The following is a 26,393-nucleotide window of genomic DNA, read 5'->3' on the forward strand; positions in this document are numbered from 1 at the left end:
CCTGGGTTCGATCCCTGGGTCCAATCCCTGGGTCAGGAAGTTTCCCTGGAGAAGGGAATGGCTACCCACTCCAGTATGCTTGTCTGGAGAATCCCATGGGCAGAGGAGCCTGGCAGGCTACAGTCCATGGGACCGCAGAGTTGGACATGACTGAGTGATTAACACTTACATATGAGGCCCACAAAGCCTAAAATATTTACTACCCTGCCCTTTACAGAAAAGGTTTACCAGTCTCTGTTCTAGATTGTGGTTCTCAAAGACAGATGCTGATCCAGCAGCAGTAGGAACAGCAGCATCACTTGAGATCTTATCAGAAACACAATTATCAGACCCCACTGCAGACCTCCTGAATCAGAAACTCTGGGGGTGGGCCCAGCATTCTATGTTCTCACATGCCCCTCGGAAGCTTCTCATGCACATGACAGTTTTGAGAACCACTCTTCTGGGTGACACACACAGATGGATGGTGAAGAAAACACGACAGATAAGGTACTTATTCTAGGTGAATTTACGTTTTCATGCAAGGACCAAATAAGCGCACAGAGTTAATATTAAACAGTGGGCTGTCCTGGGATCGGCTGCAACAGGAAAAGGGGCACGTGAGCATTGATTTGGAAGGGGAGTTAGGCACAAGGAGAAAGGATTCTAGTCTTGAGGAAGTGCCAAAGCCTAGAGGTGGGAACAAGCTTGGCAAGCTCAAATAACAAAGTACTTGCACAGTGAGGGAATGTTAAGACATGAAGTCAGAGAGGCAGGCAAGAAGCCAAAACACAGACCCCCTTGGAGACTACAAAGCACCATGGGAAGCCACTGGAGGCCCCTGGCACTGACTTGTTTTCAAAGGATGATGTGGGCTGCCGTGTGGACAATGGTGTACAGAGGTCAGGAACGGGAGAGAAGAGACTCGTTAGGAGGCTACTGCGGTACTACTGGTGAGAGACGATGGTGTCACGATGAGGGCATCTCTGAGGAGATGGCATTGAAGGTAAAAATGAATGTCATAATTCTGGGTTTTCCAGTTAGGCTGCTTTTGACATTAGAGGCTTGGCTCTTTTTGCTAATACTGCATTCCTCTTTTCACGGTGGATTATAATTAGCAAGCAATAGCTAGAAGGGAAACATCCATGTTCCAGTTGTTGTCAACACCTTAATTTACTCACCACTGGCAGCACCATGCAGACACAGCCTCAGATCTATGCCTCTGGGGGCCCCATAGCACCTGTTCTTAGACCTGTGCAGCCCCTGTCTTTTCCTATCTCTCAGGCCTGTTTTGGTCTCATTTACTTTATTTTCCAATCACGGTTCAAGCAAGAGCCATTCACCACCTCATGAGATATATACACAGGCTTATCCCCACCACAAAATGATTCATTAAGTCTATCTCCAAATAATCTATCAGTCACACCCTCTCTCCCTGCCTGCTTGGAAAGCATCATTTCTCATTTAGTTCCTCCAGCAAGTTCCCAACTGAAGCACTGGGCTCTGAATCTGCCTTCTTCCAATTCATCCTCCCACCCAAATTTTGGCCATTTCTAAAAGGTTAATCTGACAATGCAATCTCCCTGTAGAATATGTGTTAGCTTCCATCACACTCAAGACAAAATCCCAAGCCATGGCATGGGATGCCATTAACCCAGCATGCCAGTCTGGCCCTTGCCCCCTCTCCCCAGGTCCACTCATCTCTCATCACCCTCCAACACACAGCTGTGTTCCAACCACCCCCAAGTCACCTGCAGGTCCCTGGGCCTGACACGCTTCCTCCTTCCCTCTGCCATTCTTCACTTGGTACACTGGCACTTGTGCTTTGGGATTCTGCTCTTGGCTTAGGGCTTCCTCTTTCAGAAACCTTTTCCCACTCTGCCCACGCTCACTCTGTGCATATCACTACACATATTATACTACACTGGAATCGTCTGTCCTGTCCTAGAAATGGTCAGATATTGGCCACTTTTCCACCAGTTTCACTGACAGTAGAGAGATACAAAGTACCTGAAGGGAAAGAAAAAAAGCCTGAAGCAAACCAACCCAAGTTTAATGTTTCCCTCAAGCTCCAGATTTCATATTAAAAACTCATGGTGGGGGAACAAAAAACCCACGTAGATGTTGTATTCTACTCTCTTATGTATGATTATGTTCTTTATCAACATAAAAAATAATGCATGTCCAAATGTTCAATAAGACTGATGGTCCATTCCAGAAAAATCTTCCATTTTGTCCTGTTCACCTCTAACATATCCCCAATACTCTGGGTGGAGAAAAGCAATGGTTAAAGGAAAAAAAGAAAAGTTAAATAGAGCTACTCAAAGCTTTTTAGAAATTTCATGTCTACCTATATATATGAAGGGAAGTTTACCATTTCATTTAAAGAAAACTTTAAATCAAAATTACATAGTAAAAACATAGAAAAAATAAGCTCAAGGTAAACTCAGAGAAATCATACAGGGATATCTGATATCCTCATTCATCATCAAAAGTAGAAAAGCTTTTATTTAAGTAAAAGGTAGCATAAAATAAGGGTTAAAGATCTCATTTAAGACAGAATTTTGATAACTCAAAAAGGGTAAGAAAAGCAAAAGCTCTAAACAAATGAAGTTCATGTAAAATTATTGTTAAAAAGATATGGTTTGTAACCATCTTCAGATGAACAAGCAATAAGGAGTCAAGCCCAGGTTTAATCAGCATCATGCTGTTTCCCGCTCCCCTCCTCCCACATCAGAGACAAACCACACTCTTAAAAGGTAACTTCAGTTTTTATTGAATGAGGACTTTATTTTTTAACATTACAAACTAACTCTCCCTTTCTGAAAAGGTAGATCTTACACTCAAAGACCAATCTTCAAGCATTTTTTTAAAAAGAAACTGGGGGAGAAATCCATAGTTCATTAACAAGAAGATTCACAACTTCTTTTTACAGTAATGATGGGAGGAAACCAATACACTTCACAAACTACAGTGGTTCAAACTAAATATCTAGAGCAGATTTTTAAATCTCATAAAGAAGACATAAAGTGGACAATTATGAAAACTGTTCATAATACAGACTCTGGCTCTGACAGCATAGAACAAGTACTTGCTTTGCATTGCACCTAAGAAGGCATCTTCATTAAGGTATGCCAGCTTCCCCTACTCCCAGTCTTTTGCGTATATCATTAAGGCAAGTCTACAAAGGACCAGGAGGGCACAGGGGCATAGCAGCTGACCGGGGGAAACCTACATAACTTCCTGTAGTCTGACAGCCTTTAATGCAGACATTGGTGGGGCAAACTGTGTTTTGTCCTGTTTCCTTTTTCTCCCAGCATAAATCTGCACCTAAAGCACAAGAGGTCACTTCGAGTCACTTCAATGGAATAAACAATTCCCATTCAATGCATTTCCAGTGAAAAGAGAAGCACCAGAAAGAATTAGAAGTAAAAATAAAGGAAAAGCCCTTTGGTTTAGACTTGTTAGATAAATAAACTAACTCTGCAAAGAATACCACAGTGTGTCGTTTGATTTGTGAAACTGAACCAATTGATTAGGACTCAACGTCTATTATTGTCAGATCATTATGTAATTTCAACAGCGCAAACTTTTCTTAAAAAACTGCACCATGATAACAGCTAGGGATATTTCAGTAATACAATAATGACTTAGTGGTGACCATTTACCTTTGGTCTTGTAGGATTTAAGCTTGGGAACAGCTACTGTCAAATTCAAAAACAAAACAAAACAAAGCAATATAACCAATCACAAAAACATCATGGTACTAGTTACTTCTTTAGTGAGAGTCAATAAAGTAATTTCATTCATATAGTTATTTTCTAAAATAAGTATCTGCTCTGAAATACATGAAGGGACATAGATATCAATCAATCAAACCTTGGTTTATTTCTTTCTGGTCATCTGAAATTAAGGGCTAGTTTAGATATCTAAACATTTCAGTAATCTCAGGGTGCCTGGATCAGCAGATGAAGCACAAATATAAATCTAATCCTTTGGAATATCAAGTGTGGGTATAGTGCCTACCACAACCCACATTTGTGAATGAAAACACTGTATTTCTTTTCATTCTACAGCCTCCTGATCACCAGTAGAAACTCACTCCATTGCTCAGTGCCAAAGGGAGATACCTGTCCATAAGAAGATTAAAAAGGCTACCATAAAAATGAAAATACATAGGTCTATCCTATGTTATCTCAAGTTGGAAAACTGAGAGCCCACTTTTGATACAGAGTTAAAAGCTGAGTTATTATTAGTTTTAGAAAATGAACTTTTTGCAAGAAAGAAATAGAAAACTATGCCTAAGAAGGACAAATGGGGAGTACACAAGATGCACTGAAGTGACTGATTTGAAGTAGCCTACGAAGTACATTCAAACCACCTGGTACAGGACACTGTCATCTCAACTAAGTCAGTTCATTACAAACATCACTCCTGTCTAATCTGCCATAAAGCTTCAGCTAAAGACTAGGACTGCTCTAGCTATGAAAGCAAAAATAGCCCCCGAAGTTAACTGGAAGCAATTTTTTGTGCATTATGAAAGCATTTTCTTAGAAGCAAAGAAAAAAAAAATACTATGATTAAAAACAATGTTCTAATAAAGCATAGTGCCCACACACAAAGGAAAAACATCCTATATAACCACAATCTGTGAGGCTTCCTTGAACATTAACTGCTATACTGGATGTAATTTTTCACACCATCTGGAAGACAAGCGTCTGACAGGTGACTTAGTGTGACTTGGGGATCTTCAACAACGTGGTGTCAGGCAATCTCATAGACATCTCTGGCTCTTCACATCGCCTCTTAAAAAAGTTTCTGACAAGTTCAAGAAATGAAGGATGTAGAAAACTATTCTTTTCTTCCCATCAAAATCCATCTTTTTTAGTGGATTCTCCAGTGAGGCAAACTGAGACCACAACATAGTAAAATGAGGTATTGATACAGTAACTGTTCATCAGGACGTCTCTTTCCTTGCTTGAGTATCTGTGAGCATTACTGCTGCTGACCAAAAAATAGTTTATTATACATCATCTCCTTTATTCTCAATCAGACCAAAGTTAACTTATTTTAATATTTCATCACCTACTGAAAACAAGCAGCACACAGCCAAAGGCTGCAGCCTTCTCCCCATGTATCACCTCTTCCCTCTCTCCACCAAATAACCTCCTTAATAAACTTATATGTACTGCTCAAAGCATCATATGAGTATTTTGTTGGTATTTCTGTTGGCGTGACATTGGTGAATAGTTCAGTGTCTTTCTGTATGTATTTGTGTGAGAAATGATGTTAAGCTTCAAAATGCAAACCACAAACAGAAATCCAGGCAGGTGCCAACTTAAAAGATTTCAGTATTATGACAGAATTTATACATACACTGATGTATTCAAAAGGGAAAAAAACCTACTGAATCACTTCTATGCAAAACACAGCTGAGTAAGAAGATGTGGAAGTTCCCTAGAAGATGCAAAGTTGTGTACTATAAAATATGTCCAAAGACATTTAGTTCTGGCTTATGAAAACTTCCAATGATATTTAAAGAAACAGACATAGATAGGAAATCCAAAGCTGTGTCCACAGCTGCATGTTCTTATTTTTAAACTAATGTCTAACAATCATGGGGAAATAATAGACATTCAATTCAACATCTCAAATTCCTCTTTAGAATGTTTGCATAAACCAAGAGGCAGGTTATTTCTGGATATCAGATAAATTTATAGGTTTTACAAAAACATAACAAACTTACACCAAAACAAGACCAGTCTGGGTAAGTAAGTATATTATCTATGCACCAAGAGAGGACGACAGTCTCAGAAAAACAAGGGAGGTCTCAGTGTTTTGTCCAAAATTCCAGAAACTGCCCACTCACGGTATACAAACAACAGGGAGGTGTTGAAACATTTACCAGTGTCTAATGTTTTAACAACAAAATCAGTTCATATTTTAGGAACACAACATTACAATCACAATGTAAATGCTAAGAACTCAAGGCCAAGGCTAGAACCAACTCAAATCATAAGCTACCATCGCCTGTTTCCTCCACCAAGAATTCAAGCTTGTCCAGTAATTTAGACTGTAGTTTCCCGACCAGTTTTGAGATTGGGTGCCGAGAACTGTCGCCTCATTCTCGGAGGTGTCACAAGCTGGCTACAGTGGCTGGGTCTGTCAGTCTGCTTCTGACAAGAAGTGGCTGCACCGCCCTCCACCTGAGCTCCAGTGCTGTAATTACAGTAAGCCTGACGGTGCTGGTGCATGCGGCGTTTCGCCTGAAAAGTCTGCAGGTCAGCGGTGGGGAGGCCACTGTGGGAGGCGAGCACTTCTGGGGAAGCAGACGTCTGGCAGCGAGCGCTTTTCGGTTGGCCGTTATTGAGAGAATTGCTTCTCCAGCGTAACTGAGGTGGCTGTTGTTGATTATTAATGTGCTGCTTGCTAACCTGAATGTGATCTTGACTTCGAGTGCCCTGAGGGCCCCATGGTAACTGGGGATCCTTAGAAGCTGCTCTAGTCCCCTTTTCTTGGTTCTCCGGCTTATTTCCTTTCCTTCCGTCTTCCTCTTTGGGAATCCTAAGCTCTATCACCTCATCTTCTGTGATGATGATGTGTGTCCCGGGACTCCATGAGTTTCTGTGTTTAGGGTTGCTCTTAAACGGAAACCGAGGCTTCCGGTTCTCCGGAGGGATGAAGCGATGAGGTACATTCTGCCGACGAAGCTGCTTTGTTATTTCCTGCTGCTGCAGGTTCTTGAACCGAATTTGCTCTTGCCTCATCCAACGCAGACGTCCACGTCTAAAAGCTGGGTCTCCGTTCATCAGCTGGGAGACACGCTCTTCTTTCCCAAGGTCTCCGCTGTCGCCTTTACTTACATCATTCTCAGGCTTGCTACTGGCACCAGCGCCACTGGGTTCCTTTGATTTTTGGTTTCCTTGGGTTTTCTGTTCTGGAGACCCAATCAGTGGCAAGACTTTCTCCATTTTGAGCATTTTATTTCTTAAGATTTTTATCTCCTCATCTTTCATGTTATTTTGCTTTTTGACTTCTTGCAAAATATCTTCCAGCTTGTCTATATGAACCTTAAGGTCGTCCACATCAGTCCCGCCTTTACTACTGGCCATTACGTCCTCAATCTTTTCATCCCCTACACCGACGGTGTCCCAGACATCCCTGGCCACTGCCCTCCAGGAGTCCCGCTCATTAGGATCTTTCTTCCCATACATGGCACAAAGCTCTTTCATCTTAACAATGGCCAAGGCTTCAATTTCCTGGCGACTATGCCGAAAATCATTGAGAGCAACCTCGTAGCATATCTCTTTCACAGCCTGAATCTTAAGATCTGAGATGGTGACCCACTTGGAGTCTTTACTCAGGCGTCTTCTCTGGGGGATCTGATACATTTTTATTGGTTCCCGTTTCTTCCCACTGCTGGGGAGGCCGCATTTTTTAACAATGGTTTGCAGCTTGCTGGGAGGCAGCTTTTCTCTCAGAGAAGTAATCAGTTTCCAGCTCTCTTCACAGGACCTCTTGTCAGAATCATCCCCGCTATCAGAATCCGCGTCCTTTGGAAAAACAAAATCAAAAATGGCCCCAAAATAACCAAAATTAAAATGTAAAAAAGGAAACTCAAATTGAAGAAAAAGCAAGCAAAAAAGCCCTAATAAATTTAAAAATGAAACCAAAAAAGTTAAAAAAAAAAACAAAACAAACAAACAAAAAACCCTAGATAATGCGCAAGTCTATTAAGACATATGCTTATGCAGATTATCATCAAGAAGACTTGCTTTTTTTTTTTCCTAGTAACATTAATCCAAATTTCCACTTTGTGGCTTAAGTGATGGAATCTGCAATCAAATTTCTTAGGAGGGCTGAAACAGTGAGAAAGTCTCTCACTGTAAGGTCACATGAAGTTATTAACAAAATGGTGTGCAATAACATCTCCACTATCTCAAGAGAATGAACTAAAACCTTCACCCCACACATGCTAACACCCATGCAGCCACTTCCCCACATTTGCCTTGGTTATTGCTGTTGCTTCTTCCAGAAACTCTTTCCCCCATGAGTGAGCACAGATGCCATACAAGATGTGACGAGCAGGCGGATTAACAAAGGTTAGTAATGCTGGAGAATGCCACGTTTTGTTTAGCTTTACTAAAAAGAGCAGCCCTAGAAAAAAGTTAGAAGATGAGAAAGTAGAAAAAGAAGCAGTCAAACAGGGATGTTAAAAATGCTAAGAATCCCTATTAGCAGACCATGAGAGATTCTTATCAACCAAATTGTTTTTTTGCTAGAAGGTAAGAGGGTTCTGAAACTAGTCTTTCCAGGAGCACACATCAGATTTGCTCCTTTCCTGCGTCATGACAAATTGATCTATTTCATTTGTGACAATTAAAGTTTGTTATCCATACAATAAGGACACATAAAAAAGGATCTTTATAGTGAGTCTGCTATTTTGTTTTCCACACACTTAAACCAATAAATACCTTATCACCAAAATTTTAGGAAACAAATCTCCAGAACATAAACTAAGCTAGGAAAAGATACTTTCATTTAAACATTATTCAAAATTGCCAAACTAATATTTTAATAAATACAATCTAGACATCTGTTGTTTCATCTATGAAAACCTATGGTGTTTCTAGTTTTTTGAGGTATATTACTTTAAGTTGACAACTCTATCAACATGTAAAACACAAAAGATTATATTCTGCTTATGTATTCTGCTTACGCTATTTAAAACATTATTTCCAACTCTCTGTCTTTCCAGCTGTTTTTGCACCATTACCTCTTTTTCAAACAACTTTACTTAGGCTTAAAACAGCAGTCTGACTTTACAACTAAGCAATTTCAATGGCTATTTGGATAATAACCAATTATTCTTAACAAACACAAGCAAACTTGGTAACATGGGTCTAAATGAAAGCTGGGTTGGATTTAGAACTCCCTATGACAGACAAGATTAAGGAAGGCTCTCTATTCAAGAGATAAAAGTTACTGGGAAAAGAAACTACTCACTAAAGGGTAGTTCAAGGTAGTCTAGTAAATGAAAATGTTCTTATTTAATAGTCTCTTTGACTTGGCTATGGTTACCATAATCATCTCTAGGAAAGGTTTAGAAAAAATAAAGAATTAAAACTAATAAATAGTATCTTGTTCTCTAGACCAAAGACTTCTATGTCTGTATGTACAGTTACTTTCTAGGGAATGGAAAAATAACCCCTAACAATAATAGCAATAATTTGGCCCCTGAATTTGGAGATGTTACTACTGATTTGTATTACTGACATTTGCCTATAAATAGATACTAAACCATTTATAATACCTACTCATTTGAAAATTTAGCAACAAAAAACAGATAAAGCTAAATTTGTAGACTCTACACTATTTTTTCCTTTTCCTTTTTAGTTTGAAAATCTTAAGTAATAAAATCTAATCTTAAGTGATAAATGATGACATTAATAAACATTAGAGAAAAAAGGTATGTCTGATGTCTAAAAAGGTTTTCTGGTATATATGCAAAAACTGAGTTATATATAACACAAATTCGCTCTGATTCTTTCTACATAATTAACTATCAGTTTTTTCCTCTGGGGTTCTTTTATTTTTCTTTAAAAATTGCCTAATGATGAAATGAATACCTAATTAAGGAAATAACAATTCTAATTATTGCTTTAATATATTTAAGTGATAAAAGTTACGCCTTTAAACTCTAAAATAAAACATAATTAAATGAGTTTACATAAATTCAAAAGAACTAAATTAAATCAAGTGGCCATAATTTTCTTTCTTTTTATAATACTGGTCATATTGCCTCTGTAGAATATGTTTCTCTTTAAAGCTCAAACATATCACCCCTATCACTTACTACTGGCCACAATACTGAAAACTCTTGCAAAACTTATGTGCCAAGATTCAAATCCTATCTTATGTCAAAAAAAAAAAGATTTTAAGATATTTAGATTCATTTATTACAGGGCTGGAAAAACTACTCAGCTCTGTCCAACTCACATGTCACTAAATGATTCTTCTGTTTTGATTAAATATCAAATGGAAGGTAGGCCTCCTGAAGAGACTGCCTGAAGACTATGAAAAGAAAGGAGAGAAGATGCCCAAAATATGTGTCAAAAAGCAAGCATAGAAAGGACCAGGCATACGATCAAGCACTAACTAAAAAAGAATGTTCAGCAATGTAACAATGGGACACAGTGGGGGAACTATTATAATAAAAAACTCATGAGCCTGAATTCCATTTTTTGTAATGCTGTTATTATGCAAAAATAATCACATACAATAAATAATAAACATTTACTGAGTATTAAGTTCTTTGTATCCTCTCAGTATTTATCCATAGGGTGCATTCAAAACATATCTGTTGGTTGACTAATATAGGGTCATAAAAATACATTTTTAATTCAGTACTGTTAATGGCTAAATATTCCTCAGGCTGAAGTGTTAGAAATCAACTCCTTTTGAGGACGAGAAATTTAAGTGGAACAGACAGTTGGATTTATGAGAGGAAAGAACCTCCTTGCTTTAAGGAGCTGCTCTTAAAATCCTAGACTGCTTTCAGATACAGAGCAATCGACAATCAGAACCTGATTACTTGCAAACTAAGTATGTCCTCTGGAAACTAAATGTGTCCTGGAGCCATCTGGTTTGATGTGAAATTCACTCAGTCATGTCTGATTCTTTTCAACCCCATGGACTGTAGCCCACCAGGCTCCTCTGACAATGGAACTCTCCAGGCAAGAATACTGGAGTGGGTAGCCATTCCCTCCCCAGGGACTGAACTCAGGTCTTCTGCATTGCAGATTCTTTACTATCTGAATTTACTTTCTGTTTATTAATAGTCACTGTCTTTATTTCAGAGCACAGAATGATCACCAGCCATCACTATTCGTTTACACCTGGTTAGTGACTCAAATGGTCCTAGCAGCACTGGCATCACCTGGGAGCTTCTTAGAAATGCAGAATCTCAGGTCCTACCCTAGACCTACAGGATCAGCATCAGCATTTTACAAGACTCCCAAGATGTTGAGAAGCACTGCTCTTCTGGACAGAACACTAAAGAAAGCCAGAAGACTCATGTTTAAGCCTCAGACCCATCAGTTAAGAATGGGTAAGGTAGCATTTTTTTGGACTTTGCTTCCTCAACTATAAACCGGAGGAAATATCTGTCACCTTATTTACATATATAGCAACTAAAGAGGGTTATTTTGGAAATCAGAAAAATGATGGATGTTAAAACTCTCTGTAAATTATAAAGCTGTATACAAATACAAGACACTACTGTTAAAGGCTCCTTCATGCGTCACAAAGTTTTCAAGCCCTTAATCACACTGTAGTTGAATCTTTGTGTTTTCATTACAAACTAAATGCCAAAGAGGCCTCCTAAAGAGACTCTATCTATTACACTGCTATTATCTTGCCCCAAACACTTGATTTATTCTTGCAATCCATTCTTTTCTGGGCTTTACTATAATTTCCAAGATAACTAACTGAGTTAACGCACTACCAAGCGTGAGAATCGAGCTGCCCTGGAAAAGACTGATTTTGCACAAGTCCTTGGCTTTTCTGATTCATTTAGCAACAGCCTCTCTTTTTCAAAGCACAGTACAGCTGCAAGGCTATGGTTTACATGCTGTAGTTTACACTTGGTATTCTATATGCTGTATTTTATGCTAAGGGAAGAAACCAGTATCCCAGCTTTCTCACTAATGCCTCCTCAACCAGTTCCCCCTTTCTCCCTAATACCTCTAAGAAGTCCATCAATCTTAAAAAATTAAAAATTCCTATATTGCATCCACAGTATCCAAAGGTTGTTATGCCTTTTTCTCAATAATATATACCAAATGAATGCCTAGAAGCTTCCTATAGCCAGGGTTTTGTAATCTAAAACTGGATGGCTTGAAACATGAAAATCTAACTAATGGATAAACTTATTTATTCATGCAATTCAATTTCTATAAAATATAGAAAATCAATTAACATCATAAAATCCTATCACCATTAGCATCACAAGCTGCAACCTGAAACTGATTTCTCAGCTACTCACACAAATGCTTTCTCAACCCAGAGAACCCAGACTTCCCTCTCTCCTCTTGGAGTTGGCTGGGCAGCCCCTACTTCCACTGTCACCCGACATGCCATGGAGACCCTTACTGAGAATTCAGACTCCATGCAGGGAACAGAAAAGGATTAACACATGCAACTGTGCAGCAACACTTTTAGACACAGTTTAACTTATAAAAAAAAAGTCCACCCAGCATAAGAACAATCCCCAAGTCAGCCCAAGAGCAGAGAATTAGTACTATCAGGTGATCAGAAACAAAACCAAGGCAAACACCCATCAAATTCAATATTCAGAGTAATTATTATTGAGAGAGTCACCCCTGGTGCATATTAAGAAACCACTATCAAGAGGCCAAGGCTACCAGAAAAGCTTTCAGTATTTCCTCAAAAAGCTCTTGGTTTTGATAGAAGATGTGACTTTAAGACACAGAGGCACAGAAGTAGTACCTTTAAGGACAGTATTTCAGGCTAAGGCTACCAGGAGATGGAAGGTCCTTCTCCACGAAGGACACGAGACAAGAGCACATGGTGTCAGTGAGAGCAGGAGAAGCAACGGGCGAGTGCTCGTCTGTGGGACGGGGAAGGTGGGACATGAGAGCAAGCTGCCCTTTCCTAACGGAGGATGCAGGATGGGCTCCTACCAGTCTCTGCTGCTCCAAGAGAAGATCTGCTTCTTCCTTCTCCTTTTTGTAAAGGATCTCCATTTCCTGTAGCCTAGAAGGAAAAGAAGAGCAAGAGAGAAAAGAAACTGTAAAATCACAGAGCTGTTTCAGGAATCCTACTAAATGCTGAAAAGAAGTGCAAGTCATGTGGGCCACATTGCATCTGTACATTACCTTTTTTCCATCTCCTGCTTCATATCAATTCCTTGTTTTTCCAGAAGCTCTCTCTGGGCAAATGTCCAGTCCACAGGCTCAGAGGGGGTCTCAGCAGAAGGAGTCTTTTCCCGCTCAGCCCGTGCTTGCTCCGGGTGGTTAAAACGAAACACGTGGTTTTTACCCATGATGATACGGTTTCCTAGGACAAAACAGAAATAGGGTTAAGAAATCACTTTTTAAATGTACTGTATCTTGGTTAATAGCCTCACCTTCCCTAAAGCAAAGAGCAGTTTTTGGAGTTTTACAAGAACATAAATCCTAATGCTATCACTTCAACCTGAGACAAAGATTTTAAAATTAAAAAGTTGCTTGTGCAAGCCATGTGTTCTGAAGACTTCAAGCCTCTCCCACTCTCACCTGAGCGCAGCTGAACAGGCTGGGTCACCCTCTTGCCATTTACGTAGGTTTCTGAACGTTCACAGGGCTCCAGAGTCACAATAACTAAGAGGAATGCAAACTAATGTTAGCATCACAGACCATGGGAAGAAAACAATAGGAAGCAGTTGAGGACTCAAGGTGACTAGCATAGATTTCTGCAACCAATCAAGTGGCTCAGTGTCTATATAACTGTTCACTTTAAGGCACCAGGACCAGGACTGTGGTTCAGATAGAAACATACTTAAATTCACTTAAGAATTTGAGAAACTTCAGAAGAAGACAGGAAATGTTAGTTTCAATGATACGTGGATAGTTCAGTATATAAAAATGAAAACCATCAGAAATCTTAAGTATGAGATATAGGTAATAATCAGAAAATTATGATCAAAAGCTAATACTGTTTCTTTTTTAAAAAAAATATTTTATTTATTTGGCTGTGGTGAAATCTAGTTCTCTGACCAGGGATGGAACCTGAGCTCCCACACTAGGAGCGTGGAGTCCCAGTCAGTGGACCATCAGTTGTTGCTGTTGTTGTTCAGCTGCTAAGTCCTGTCCAACTCTTTGCGACATCATGAACTGCAGCATGTCAGGCTTCTCTGTCCAACACTACGTCCCTGAGTTTCCACAAACTCATATCCACTGAGTCAGTGATTCCATCCAACCACCTCATTCTCTGTTGCCCCCTTCTCTTCTTGCTCTTAATTTTTCCCAGCATCTGGGAAGGAATTTTTTCCCTGTACCATCAGGGAAGTCTCCAAAGGCTAATATTTTGATTGCTATTGTTGTTCAGTCATTAAGTCATATCTGACTCTTTTGCAAACCCATGGACTGCAGCCTGCCAGGCTCCATGGGATTTCCTACGCAAGAATACTCGAGTGGGTTGCCAGTTCCTTCTCCAAGGAATCTTTCTGACTCAGGGATCAAACTCATGTCTCCTGCATTGGCAGGGAGGTTCTTTATTGCTGAGCCACCTGGGAAGCCCAATATTTTAATTAGCAAGGAATAAATTATATAGCAAATAGGAAAAGGAGTACATCAAGGCTGCATATTGTCACCCTGCTTATTTAACTTCTATGCAGAGCACATCACGAGAAATGCTGGGCTGGAAGAAGCACAAGCTGGAATCAAGATTGCCAGGAGAAAGATCAATAACCTCAGATATGTAGATGACACCACCGTTATGGCAGAAAGGGAAGAGGAACTAAAAAGCCTCTTGTTGAAAGTGAAAGAGGAGAGTGAAAAAGTTGGCTTAAAGCTCAACATTCAGAAAATGAAGATCATGGCAACCAGTCCCATCACTTCATGGGAAATAGATGAGGAAACAGCGGAAACTGTGTCAGACTTGATTTTGGGGGGCTCCAAAAATCACTGCAGATGGTGACTGCAGCCATGAAATTAAAAGACACTTACTCCTTGGAAGGAAAGTTATGACCAACCTAGATAGCATATTCAAAAGCAGAGACATTACTTTGCCAACAAAGGTCCATCTAGTCAAGGCTATGGTTTTTCCAGTGGTCATGTATGGATGTGAGAGTTGGACTGTGAAGAAAGCTGAGCCCTGAAAAATTGATGCTTTTGAACTGTGGTGTTGGAGAAGACTCTTGAGAGTCCCTTGGACTGCAAGGAGATCCAACCAGTCTATCCTAAAGGAGATCAGTCCTGAGTGTTCACTGGAAGGACTGATACTGAAGCTGAAACTCCAATACTTTGGCCACCTCATGCAAAGAGTTGTCTTACTGGAAAAGACCCTGATGCTGGGAGGGATTGGGGGCAGGAGGAGAAGGGGACAACAGAGGATGAGATGGCTGGATGGCATCACCGACTCGATGGACATGAGTTTGAGTAAACTCCGGGAGTTGGTGATGGATAGGGAGACCTGGAGTTCTGCGACTCATGGGGTTGCAAAGAGTCGGACACAACTGAGCGACTGAACTGAACTGAAATTATATAGCACAAAAACACTATTAGTTTATTGTTTCATTAATAACCTGGGCAAAAATCAAGATTGACTTTTTCTTCCCTTTTAGGTATAAATAAACTGTACTGGATTAAGACTAGAGGCCCTTCAAATCTCCCACTACCCAGGATATCTGTTCCCTTCTTACTCGTCTATTAAATAATTAAGATTCAAGACCAAGCCTAATTGCCTATGTCTTACTCAATTCTTGGCGGTAACAAAAGTGCTGCTTTTGTCCAGGCTTTTTTCATGTAAAGTAGCTATGATCATGCCTGCATTCATAAGCAGCCCAGGTCCCCTCATTTTCAAATATTAGATTGTATAAGAAAGTATCACTGAAAGAGACAAGGAATACCAAGTCTTGGGGATTTCTCATAATATAGAATGAAAAGGTTGTTGGAAAAGCTGAGCTGAGAACTCTCACCATCTCCGCTGTTGTTCCTCTCACTCCGGAAGATACAATGCTCTTCTTTAATGTGAGCCCCACTCAGCACGATGTCCTGGCGCCGCTCAGCATCTGCTTGGCCAACCCTGAACACAAGGGAAAGTGTTTCCCAGGGAAATTCAGACACAGAAAGCACCACAAACAATGAGCCTCTTTCTCCCAAAGAATATTCTTTGGTACGTACAAAAAAGGTACCGCTTTTTTTTTTTTTAATCAGAGGCTGTGAACTGCAAACTCTTTTTTCATATATGATCAACCTCCCTACATGAGAAAAAGATATGAAGAGGCACACACACCAAATAACTCAGAACATCATAGAAAGATACCAGTAAACTAATATCCTTAAAAAATTCATATAAGATGTTAGGAGGATAAATTTTACTTACAGTCTTCTAAAACTACACATGCTAATTGATTCAGCTGGTTAAAACACTGATTTGAAAAGAGTACAGAGGACAGTTTATAACTATTTCAGATGAGAAAAACAGCAAATTAATAAAAAGAAATTTTTTACCAAACAACTTCCCTTTAGCTATGCAATCATTCTGAGAGAAAAGAAAGCACTGAGTGACCAAAAGAAGAAACAAATGTACCTTGTAATTCCATCTTTGATGTAATAAAGCAGGCACTCGGACATCAGAGGGTCCTCATTGAGGTTAACAAGATGTGGTGTCTGAAAAAGGTTAGAGCTGATCAGCGTGGAACAAGCACCACGGAGAGGGCTGAGAGAGTGGCAGGGGCACAGAGGAGGCTGGATGGCCCCTTAGATTACCAGGGTGCCTAGAAGCAGGACTCCTTTCATTCTTAGTTGCAATTCCATGATAAACAGAAAATAACTCTCTTCAGGCCTTCCCAAACCACACTAATGCATTCTATTTAAAAACATGAGCTCTGGGATAAAGAACAATATCCCATTCTTAATAAGGTCAAAGCATGGAAAACACAATAGAAAAATCAGAACAGGCTGATTCTCGGGGGGAAAAAAAACATAATTTTTTACAACACTTGAAGAGTGTTCAAAATTCTTGAAGAGCAGCAGAATTTGCCACTCCTAATATTCCACTTTGACATACTAATTATTTTGAATTGTTACACAATAGCACAGGCAGGGAGAGGCTTCCTCTGAATCCCCTTTCCTGCCTAAACACAGATTGTCCAAAAGGAACTTAGAAATCCCCTCCTGGAGTCTTAACAACCAGGAGAGAAAAGTGGAAGTTGACACCACACCCAAAAAACTTTGTCAAATCTCCCATCTGCTCTTCAAACGGCTCCTTCATCTCTTCCTAAAAGCCAATTACCCTCCCCTGAGAGGCCTGCCTCCCTGTCCCTTTCCCTATTAAAATGGCATTTAAGCCAGAATTCTAAATCATCTTAGCAAGTTACTCATTTTCCCATGGGGTTCTCCCATGTATACATGAGGTACACATGTTTAAATAAATTCCCCCCCCACCCCGCTCTGGTTAATCTGTCTTTTATTCTCATTCAATAATTCAGAAGGGTAAAGGAAAAATTATTTTTCATCCCCTATAACTGCCAAGAAATATGTAATTTTTCATTTACATCATAAAAATGTTCCCACATCCCCTGTCATTTCCCTCTATACTTTTTATCAGTTCTTCCATGGTCCCAGTTATTGTCTTTAGTTTGTCAGTCTTTATCTTGAAGAAATTAAAATTACTGATATTCAATAACACATCTTATAAAACCCTCTTCATCTAACTCATGTTTCTAAAATCTTTTAAAAACCAACCTTCTTTATCTTAAAGAAGAATTAAAAATTACTGACATTCAATAACACATCTTATAAAATCCTCTTCATCTAACTCTTAATGTTTCTAAAATCTTTTAAAAACCAACCTTTTTTGGTGAAAATACCCCACTGGGATCCAAAAATAAGTCACATGGTCTTGGGGTCAAAATCTACTCAAGATACAGTGCCAGCAAATGTGGAAAAATGAAAGGAGAGTCAGATGAGCAGGTTAAGAAAAGGGAGTGCAAAAGATCATTTAAAAGAAATTTAGGAAAACCTTTATATCTTTCCAACTAACATGTCTCTGTAGCTGGTTTGAGAAAGTCAAAACCCTCTTGGGCAACATTCTTGAAAACCCAGCATAGCACTGGCCTAAGGAAACCAGAACCTCAAGAACAGGTTTTCATTTTTTCTCTAGCCTGAAGAGTACTTTCTCCTAGATCTTTTGGGATATGAATGACAGTCTACATATATTTAGGTTGTATAATGTGACTGCAAAAGGTGTCAATTTGATACATACATGTGTAAGGATTATCAATCAAGTTAATACATCAAAAACAGGTTCTAAAACTGAATTTGGATGTGGTTGGTGGTATCCCTTTCTTTCCTGAAGAAGTCTAGAAAGTTAAAGCAAGTAAGAAAAAGCTCTAGAAACAGGTATCTCAGTTTGGAATTCTGTGCTGTTTATAACACAGTACTTATTCAAGTTATTTAAGCTGTTGCAAAAATTTTGTAGTGTTTGTAACACTAAAAGATGTTAACAAATAACTTTAGATATATGCAAAGGCACAATCTAAATTTTATTAAGCCTGTAACTGCTAAAAACTCTAAAATCACAAATAATGTATCTGAATAAAACAGTGTCTTACTGAAGGAAAAATTATTAAATTGTGAAAATCACTGACCTTTGGCAATATAAACATATAAAATACTGTTATTACTATTCCAGGTGTACAGCACAAAAATCTTCTTCGATGAAAATAATACAGCAGAATTTATTACAAAAAAAAAAGGAAAAACCTAACCAAATATATACTAACAAAAACCACAGGAGTATCTCATATCAAATAAAACAAAAGTACCAACTGAAAACTCTACACCCTGTTCTATGCTAACCTAGAGAGACCACCATCAGACCCTTGCATGAAGAAGTTTAACTATACAGTAGCCAATCTGAAGTCATCTGAAATGAAAGACCATTTCTTATTAGTATAATTTTATGCTATGTACATCAATATATGTTCAATTATTAATAGATAAGTAAGCACACAAAATAACCATTTCATAATAGCTTCCCAGTGTCTATTAATAACTAAAAAGCAACTTAGTAAAAAAACAAAAAACAAAAAAAAACTTGTTTTTCTAATTAGCTAAAAGGTATCTACTACTTAACAACTATGACCATGTAAGAAGTAGGAGGGTAACTACTGGAGTTTAAAAAAAAATAAAATGAGAAGGGAGCAGAGGAGGCTAGAAGGATGAGCACAGAAACTGCTTTACTCAGGACAGTGGCTGTCACACAAAGTGTAGAAGCAAACTGAAGTGGTATTTTTCTACACAAACCTGAACAGCTGAAATTGCTTCCAAAGAGTTATAGTTCAGGGTTGCTGGTACCTGTGGGGAAATCTACATAGAAAAAGCAGCCAAACTGAGGCAAGATGTGCTAGGTTAGGCCAGGAATTTAAGAGAAAGCAACCATTAAGATGAGCAAACACACTGAATAATGACCAAAAGTTACAGATTTACTGCCTTGGATTTTATTTCTATAAACAGTAAACATTTCTGAAAGCATTTGAGAAACAGGTTGGCCTTGCAGTGTAAGATGAAATAAAAAACATCAGAAGTTAAGCCATGTCTCAAGGTTTAAAAGAAAAGGAAGAGGAGCCAGCCCTGAAAGACATGAAGTACCTCACGGACCAAGACAAGCAAAACGTGTCTCAGTCTGGTTCACCTTCACAACACTGTTTCCTACCTTTTTAGGAGAGAAAACCCCAAGGGTTCCTCCGTCTTCCCGAATGGCAACTCCCATCTCAGCCAACAAGGCTTCTCTAGAAAGAGCAACAAGCACATCAGAATCACAGTAACAAAATGACAAGTAAATCAGTCTAACATGAATTGGAAGGTAAAGCAAGCAAAGCAAAAACAATTACCTATGTTTAAAGTCAGTAACACAAATGTGAAAGAATCTATTATCCCTTCATCAAACAGAAATTATCTTTAAGAGAAAATAGTACATTCAAAATAAATTATGTTCCTGTCTTACGTAAAGCTGTATTTACCCAAATAGGAACTTTGTCACATCTGCCTCTGGAAGCAGAAAATGATTCATAAATAATATGTTTATTAATATTTTAAAAAGGAAGAAAGGAATATGCCCTAAAGGCAATATATCTCATTCAAGGAACCATTTCTTAAAAATCAACAAAAGCAGTCAGAAAGTAGCTCTGATATGGGGAATACTATCTATAAATGTGGTTTTCTCAAATGTCATGTTCCCATGCCTACCATCACATTGATTTAACAATTTTAGCTTAAAATCTCTACAATAAAGAAGAAAATTCTGTTTCATACATTCACTTTATCAACACATTAGTGCTCACTTCTACCTCATCTTCCAGGAAGCAAGAAACAAACATTAACTAAAATGTATATATTTTTAACAATGATTTTATTCTTATTATATTTTAGCCATGCCACAGAGCATGTGGGTTATTATTTCCCTGACCAGGGACTGAATCCATGCTCTCTGCATTGGAAGCACAGAGTCTTAAAGTCTGCACCACCAGGGAAGTCCCTAAAAAATATCTATTTATTCCAATAGCAAAAAGTATTATTTGAGGTCATGTTCATTCTTAGGGTAGAGAATCAGGTTAAGATAAAACACAGATTTTAAAAGTTGGCAACTGAAACTACCTAACCTCTTACCAAAGAGGTTTCAGGAAACATCACTTTGAAAGACAATAATCAGAACAGCTTTTTTCCTCTGGGCCTTTATCAAGGGCAATCTTTTTGCAAATTAAGAACTCATTCCTCAATATCTTCCATTTTTATATGGCTCCCTAGCAACATGTAGTAGGTAACTAAGAACAAGACTGCCTAGAGAACATTCAAATATCTGAATTTCACTTTCAGAGTGTGAATCTGGCCAGAATTCTCACACAGGTTTTGTTTGTTGGTTCTGTATTTGGGGAGGAAAGGTTGTTTTTAACTTCTATTTTATCTTTTCTTACTATAAATGTAATCCAAATTCCCCAGATATTTTAAAAACATTGCAGAGTTTAACTTCCTGACCTTTCCATCCTGATGGCCTCTGTTTTACGTAGCTTCTCTTCCCAGGTTTCATTCAACTCAGCAATGATCTTCTCTGATTCCTAAGGAGGAAGTCCATAGTTACAGTGTCAGAGTCTTATAAGCTAACCTTCTGTGCCTAGGAAGGAGGCCAAGAAGCAGATGATGCCCACAGAGGATCTGAGGCAGAATCTAATACAATGAGGGTTTTTTTTCCTGCCCCTGATATATTAATTCCCTTTAAGTTCTAACAAAAATACCTTTACAGTGCTCGAGAGAGAAAGAGAAGGTATATGCGCGCGTGTGTGTGTGTGTGTGTGTGTGTGTGTGTGTGTGTGTAGAAGAAAAGGTAATACTACATCTCCAAATGCAAAGCACTATTTCTAACAGCTACATCTACAAATGAATAAAGCTCTCTACGGTATTCATTCAGAGAAGGCAATGGCAACCCACTCCAGTACTCTTGGCTGGAAAATCCCATGGACAGAGGAGCCTGGTAGGCTGCAATCCATGGAGCTGCTAAGAGTCGGGCACAACTGAGAGACTTCACTTTCACTTCTCACTTTCATACATTGGAGAAGGAAATGGCAACCCACTCCAGTATTCTTGCCTGGAGAATCCCAAGGACAGAGGAGCCTAGTGGGCTGCCATCTATGGGGTCGCACAGAGTAGGACACGACTGAAGTGACTTAGCAGCAGCAGCAAGGTGTTCATTGCTTTTTGTTTCACTATAATTTCACCACAACATTGAAGGGGTTTAGAATATGCTCCACTAAAATATGATATCTTGGCACATTGAGTTTTTATTTTAAGCCCAGTGATTTAAGAAATGGTACAAGCAGGAAGGAATCTCTGACCTCCTAAAGCTAGTCGTAAGACCCTCATGAGATGTAACCTTCCTACCCCTGGAGGAATGCAGCATTCTTATTTCTAGAAGATGAAGGAACACTAAGAAGAATCTGAACAGACAAACCTCGATAAGTCTCCCAGGTTGCTACAGACATTGTTTTATTGTGCTTGGCTTTATTGTACTTCACATGTTAGGCGTTTTTTACAAATTGAAAGTCTGTGGCAACCCTGCATGTAGCAATTCTATTGGTGCCATTTTTCCAACAGCAATTGCTCACTTCATGTCTATCACACTTTGATAATTCTTGCAATATTCCAAACATTTTCACTGTTACTACATTTGTTATGTGACAGGCGATCAGTAATCTTTGATGTCACTACTCCAATCTGCTGAAGGTTCAGATGACAACACTTGTTAGCAATAAAGTATTTTTCAATTAAGGTATGCACATAGGTTTTTTTTGGACATAAAGCTACAGCACACTTAGCAGACTACAGTATAATGTGAAGTTAACTTTTATATGCACTGGGAAACCAAAAAATTCATGTGACTCACTTTATTGTGCTATTTGCTTTACTGCTGAGCTCTGGAAGTAAACCAGCAATCTCTCTGAGGTGCCAATACTCTTAGCTCACCTCCTCCTTGTTCTATCACACTTTTCCACCACTTTTCACACTTCACCAAGTGTGTATGTTTAGTCGCTCAGTCATGTCCAACCCTTTGCAAACCCATGGACCATAGAGCCTGCCAGGCTCCTCTGTCCATGCAATTCTCCAGGCAAGAATACTGGACTGGGTTGCCATTCCCTTCTCCAGGGGGATCTTCCCAATGCAGGGAACAAACCCAGGTCTCTTTCATTGCAGGCAGATTCTTTACTGTCTGAGTGACCAGGGAAGCCCTAGCATAAAAATGCTCACGTTTAACACTTCTTTGGGTCTTCATTTCCTTATGAAGTCTTCCATGTCACAGTTGTTGCTGTTTAGTCACTAAGTCATGTCTGACTCTTCTGTGACGTCATGGACAGTATCTCACCAGGGTCCTCTGTCTGTGGGATTTCCCAGGCAAGAATACTGGAGTAGGTTGCCATTTCCTTCTCCAGGGGATCTTCCCAACTCAGGGATCAAACCTCCATCTCCTGCATTTGGCAGGAGGATTCTTTACCACTGAGCTACTGTCATGTAAACAAATACTAAATAAATTTGTAGGCTTTTCACTTGTTAATCTGCCTTTTGTTATAGAAGCCCCAGCCAAGAACCTAGAAGGGTAAAAGGAAAGATATTTTTCCTCCCCTTCAACATAATACCCCCTTGCTGCTGTTGCTGCTGCTAAGTCACTTCAGTCATGTCCAACTCGGTGCGACCCTATAGATGGCCTCCTACCAGGCTCCTCTGTCCCTGGGATTCTCCAGGCAAGAACACTGGAGTGGGTTGCCATTTCCTTCTCCAGTGCATGAAAGTGAAAAGTGAAAGTGAAGTCGCTCAGTTGTGTCCAACTCTTAGCGACCTCATGGACTGCAGCCTACCAGGCTCCTCCATCCATGGGATTTTCCAGGCAAGAGTACTGGAGTGGGGTGCCATTGCTTTCTCCGAGTACTCCCTTGAACACAGCCCAATTCCCAACATAGAAAGGCTTCATATTAATCTCATCTGAAGGCATGTAGCCACTAGTGAGACAATTTTCCATCTCCAGCTGAGTATTCATTATGTGCCAGAAACATAAGGACTAAAACATGTTTCCTGTTTTCAAGGAGCTTACTGTATACTAGGGAGAGAAAGAAGTAACCATTAGTCATTCATTCAGTAATCATATATAACCTCATTCCATGCCAAGCCCTGTTCTAGGTAACTAAAGATACAGCAGGGAACAAAATTCCTACCTCTCATGAGACTTATATTCCAGAAGAGAGACTGAGGTAATCAATCCATTTTAATCAATAAGTTGAGTTTATAGAATGCCAGACTGTGATAAGAGCTTCGTAGAAAAACAAAGCAAAGAAAAAAGAGAATGTAGGGGGAGAAAGCAATCTGCAGTGGGGCTGTCAGAACTGGGCTCATTGACAAGGTTCTACACGAGCAGACAAAAGGAAAGAGAACAGGTGTGTGAGGGAATAGGTGGGAAATGTCTAGCATTTTCCAGGAACAACTGCAAAGCTAGAGCAGCATGTTGCAGGACTGTGATGGGAATGTTAGGAGAACAGCAGGCAGTCTGCTCATTGTTGGAACTGAAGCGCTCACAGGTCTGCCGGAAGGTGGATGAGTCAAGGCTGAGTGATACTCATATTGTGAATGAAGGACAAGCAGGAACTGTTCAGGTCAAAAAAAAAAAAAAAAAAATGGAGGAAGAAGGGATACCAAAAAGGGAGATGAGCACATGCAAAAAGCAGGAGAATATGATAGTCATGGATACAAAATTAGAAACTCAGATGATAATGATGACAAGGTAACAGTAATGGTAGTGATTCAGGATGAGAAGTCTTCATAGCTCAAAAAATATTTCAAATTCATTTAACAGGCTATTTTATGAAGCCTCTGTGATCCCCCAACATAACTATTAATAATTGTTGCTCAGTCACTCAGTTGTGTCTGACTCTTTGCAACCCCATGCACTGCAGCATGCCAGGCTTCCCTGTCCTTCACCATCTCTTGGAGCTTGCTCAAACTCATGTCCATTGAGTCGGTGATGCCTTCCAACCATCTTGTCTTCTGTCATCCCCTTCTCCTCCTGCCTTCAATCTTTCCCAGCATCAGGGTCTTTTCCAGTGAGTTGGCTCTTCACATCAGGTGGTTAAAGTGCTGGAGCTTCAACTTCACTACAGCCCTTCAAATGAATATTCAGGGTTGATTTCCTTTAGCATGACTGGTCTGATCTCCTTGCAGTCCAAGGGACTCTTCTCCAACAACACAGTTAAAAAACATCAATTCTTCAGTGCTCAGCCTTCTTTATGGCTCAACTCTCACATCCATACATGATTACTGGAAAAACCATAGCTTTGACTATACAGACCTTGGTCGGCAAAGTAATGTCTCTGCTTTTTAATATGCTGTTTAGGTTCATCATAACTTTTCTTCCAAGAAGCAAGCGTCTTTTAATTTCATGGCAGCAATCATCATCTGCAGTGATTTTGGAATCCAAGAAAATAAACTCTCTCACTGTTTCCACTGTTTTCCCATCTATTTGTCATGAAGTGATAGAACTAGATGCCATGATCTTAAGGTTGTATGAATGTTGAGTTTTAAGCCAGCTTTTTCACCCTTCTCTTTCACCATCATAAAGCAGATGAAGTTCTTTCTTAGCTTCTGCCATAAGGGTGGTGTCATCTGCATAACTGAGGTTATTGATATTTCTCCCGGCAATCTTGATTCCAGCTTGCGCTTCATCCAGCCCAGCATTTCACATGATGTACTGACTCTAAATATAAGTTAAATAAGCAGGGTGACAATATACAGCCTTGACGTACTCCTTTCCCAATTTTGAACCAGTCTGTTGTTCCATGACTGGTTCTAACTGTTGTTTCTTGACCTGCATACAGGTTTCTCAGGAGGCAGGTAACGTGGTCTGGTATTCCCATCTCTTTGAGAATTTTCCCCAGTTTGCTGTGATCTGCATAGTCAAAGGCTTTAGCATAGTCAGTGAAGCAGTAGATGTTTTTCTGGAATTCTCTTGCCTTTTCTATGATCCAACAGATATTGACAATTTGATCTCTGGTTCCTCTGCCTTTTCTAAATCCAGCTTGAACATCTGGAAGTTCTCAGCTCACATACTGTTGAAGCCTAGCTTGAAGGATTTTGAGCATTACCTGCTAGACGTGAAGTGAGCACAATTGTACGGTAGACTGAACATTGCCCATTCTGGCAAATGTAATGTAGTTAATGTAGATGACTACTAATATAATTAATGTAGAATTGTAGAAGAGTAGAACAGTTAATGTAGAGAAGTATTAATACCTACATAGAAAGAAACTATGAAAAATTTTTTTTCTCTTATCTTTATTTATTTTTTTATTTTAGTTTTTTATTTTTTAAATTTTAAAATCTTTAATTCTTACATGCATTCCCAAACATGAACCCCCCTCCCACCTCCCTCCCCATAACATCTTTCTGGGTCATCCCCATGCACCAGCCCCAAGCATGCTGCATCCTGCGTCAGACATAGACTGGCGATTCAATTCACATGATAGTATACATGTTAGAATGTCATTCTCCCAAATCATCCCACCCTCTCCCTCTCCCTCTGAGTCCAAAAGTCCGTTATACACATCTGTGTCTCTTTCCCTGTCTTGCATACTGGGTCGTCATTGCCATCTTCCTAAATTCCATATATATGTGTTAGTATACTGTATTGGTGTTTTTAGAAAGAAACTATGAAAATTTAATACGATAACACCCTAAGGCACCTGGCACTTGGTGTTCTGGAATGAGGAAGAGAGCATGGTAAAAGCCCAGAGTAAAGACTGGAAGCAACTTATGTTGCTTTTGAGTCCTTATGTTTATGGAAGCAACTGCAAAAGCAAAGGAGTCCAGGAGCCGGAAGAAACAGAGGAGGGCATGATGAGGAGGAGGGTGATGATAATGGCGGCGGCGGAGGAGCAACAACGAACAAAGAACAAAACTTAAAACGCTCAGAAAAGGCCTGGGCATCAGGGAGGTGGACAGAAAGGGGGCCATGTAGCAGGTACTCAGAAATGAGTCTGTTACAAAAGTGCAAGAAGCTACAGCCAGCCTACAGTGGAAGGCAGGAGGGCAGAGATAAAAATCATCTGAACTGGCTCTCATTAATCCCTGAACACACTCAGGGGATGACGGCAT

General features: G+C 39.5%; 1 protein-coding gene across 11 annotated transcripts in view; it reads right to left on the minus strand.

Annotated features, from left to right (window-relative positions):
* The window catches only part of KIF1B (kinesin family member 1B), a 155,200-nt gene that overhangs the window by 63,863 nt on the left and 64,944 nt on the right, over positions 1-26,393 (minus strand). For 8 of the 11 annotated variants that reach the window (XR_011247515.1, XR_011247513.1, XM_069544760.1 and 5 more), the window contains 7 exons: positions 20,742-20,821; positions 19,423-19,498; positions 16,294-16,373; positions 15,680-15,786; positions 13,278-13,361; positions 12,879-13,059; positions 12,684-12,756 (listed from right to left, as the gene is read on the minus strand). Coding sequence is in view for 9 of the 11 variants with exons in the window: in XM_069544760.1 (XP_069400861.1) it covers positions 12,684-12,756; positions 12,879-13,059; positions 13,278-13,361; positions 15,680-15,786; positions 16,294-16,373; positions 19,423-19,498; positions 20,742-20,821 (681 nt within the window). In the remaining 2 variants the exon portion in view is untranslated. Of the gene's footprint in view, positions 1-2,731; positions 7,533-12,683; positions 12,757-12,878; positions 13,060-13,277; positions 13,362-15,679; positions 15,787-16,293; positions 16,374-19,422; positions 19,499-20,741; positions 20,822-26,393 lie in introns of those variants that run through there. The other 3 variants (XM_069544763.1, XM_069544762.1, XM_069544761.1) reach the window with 1 other exon arrangement.

This window comes from Ovis canadensis, chromosome 12, assembly GCF_042477335.2.
Source record: "Ovis canadensis isolate MfBH-ARS-UI-01 breed Bighorn chromosome 12, ARS-UI_OviCan_v2, whole genome shotgun sequence".
Lineage (NCBI taxonomy): Eukaryota > Metazoa > Chordata > Mammalia > Artiodactyla > Bovidae > Ovis > Ovis canadensis.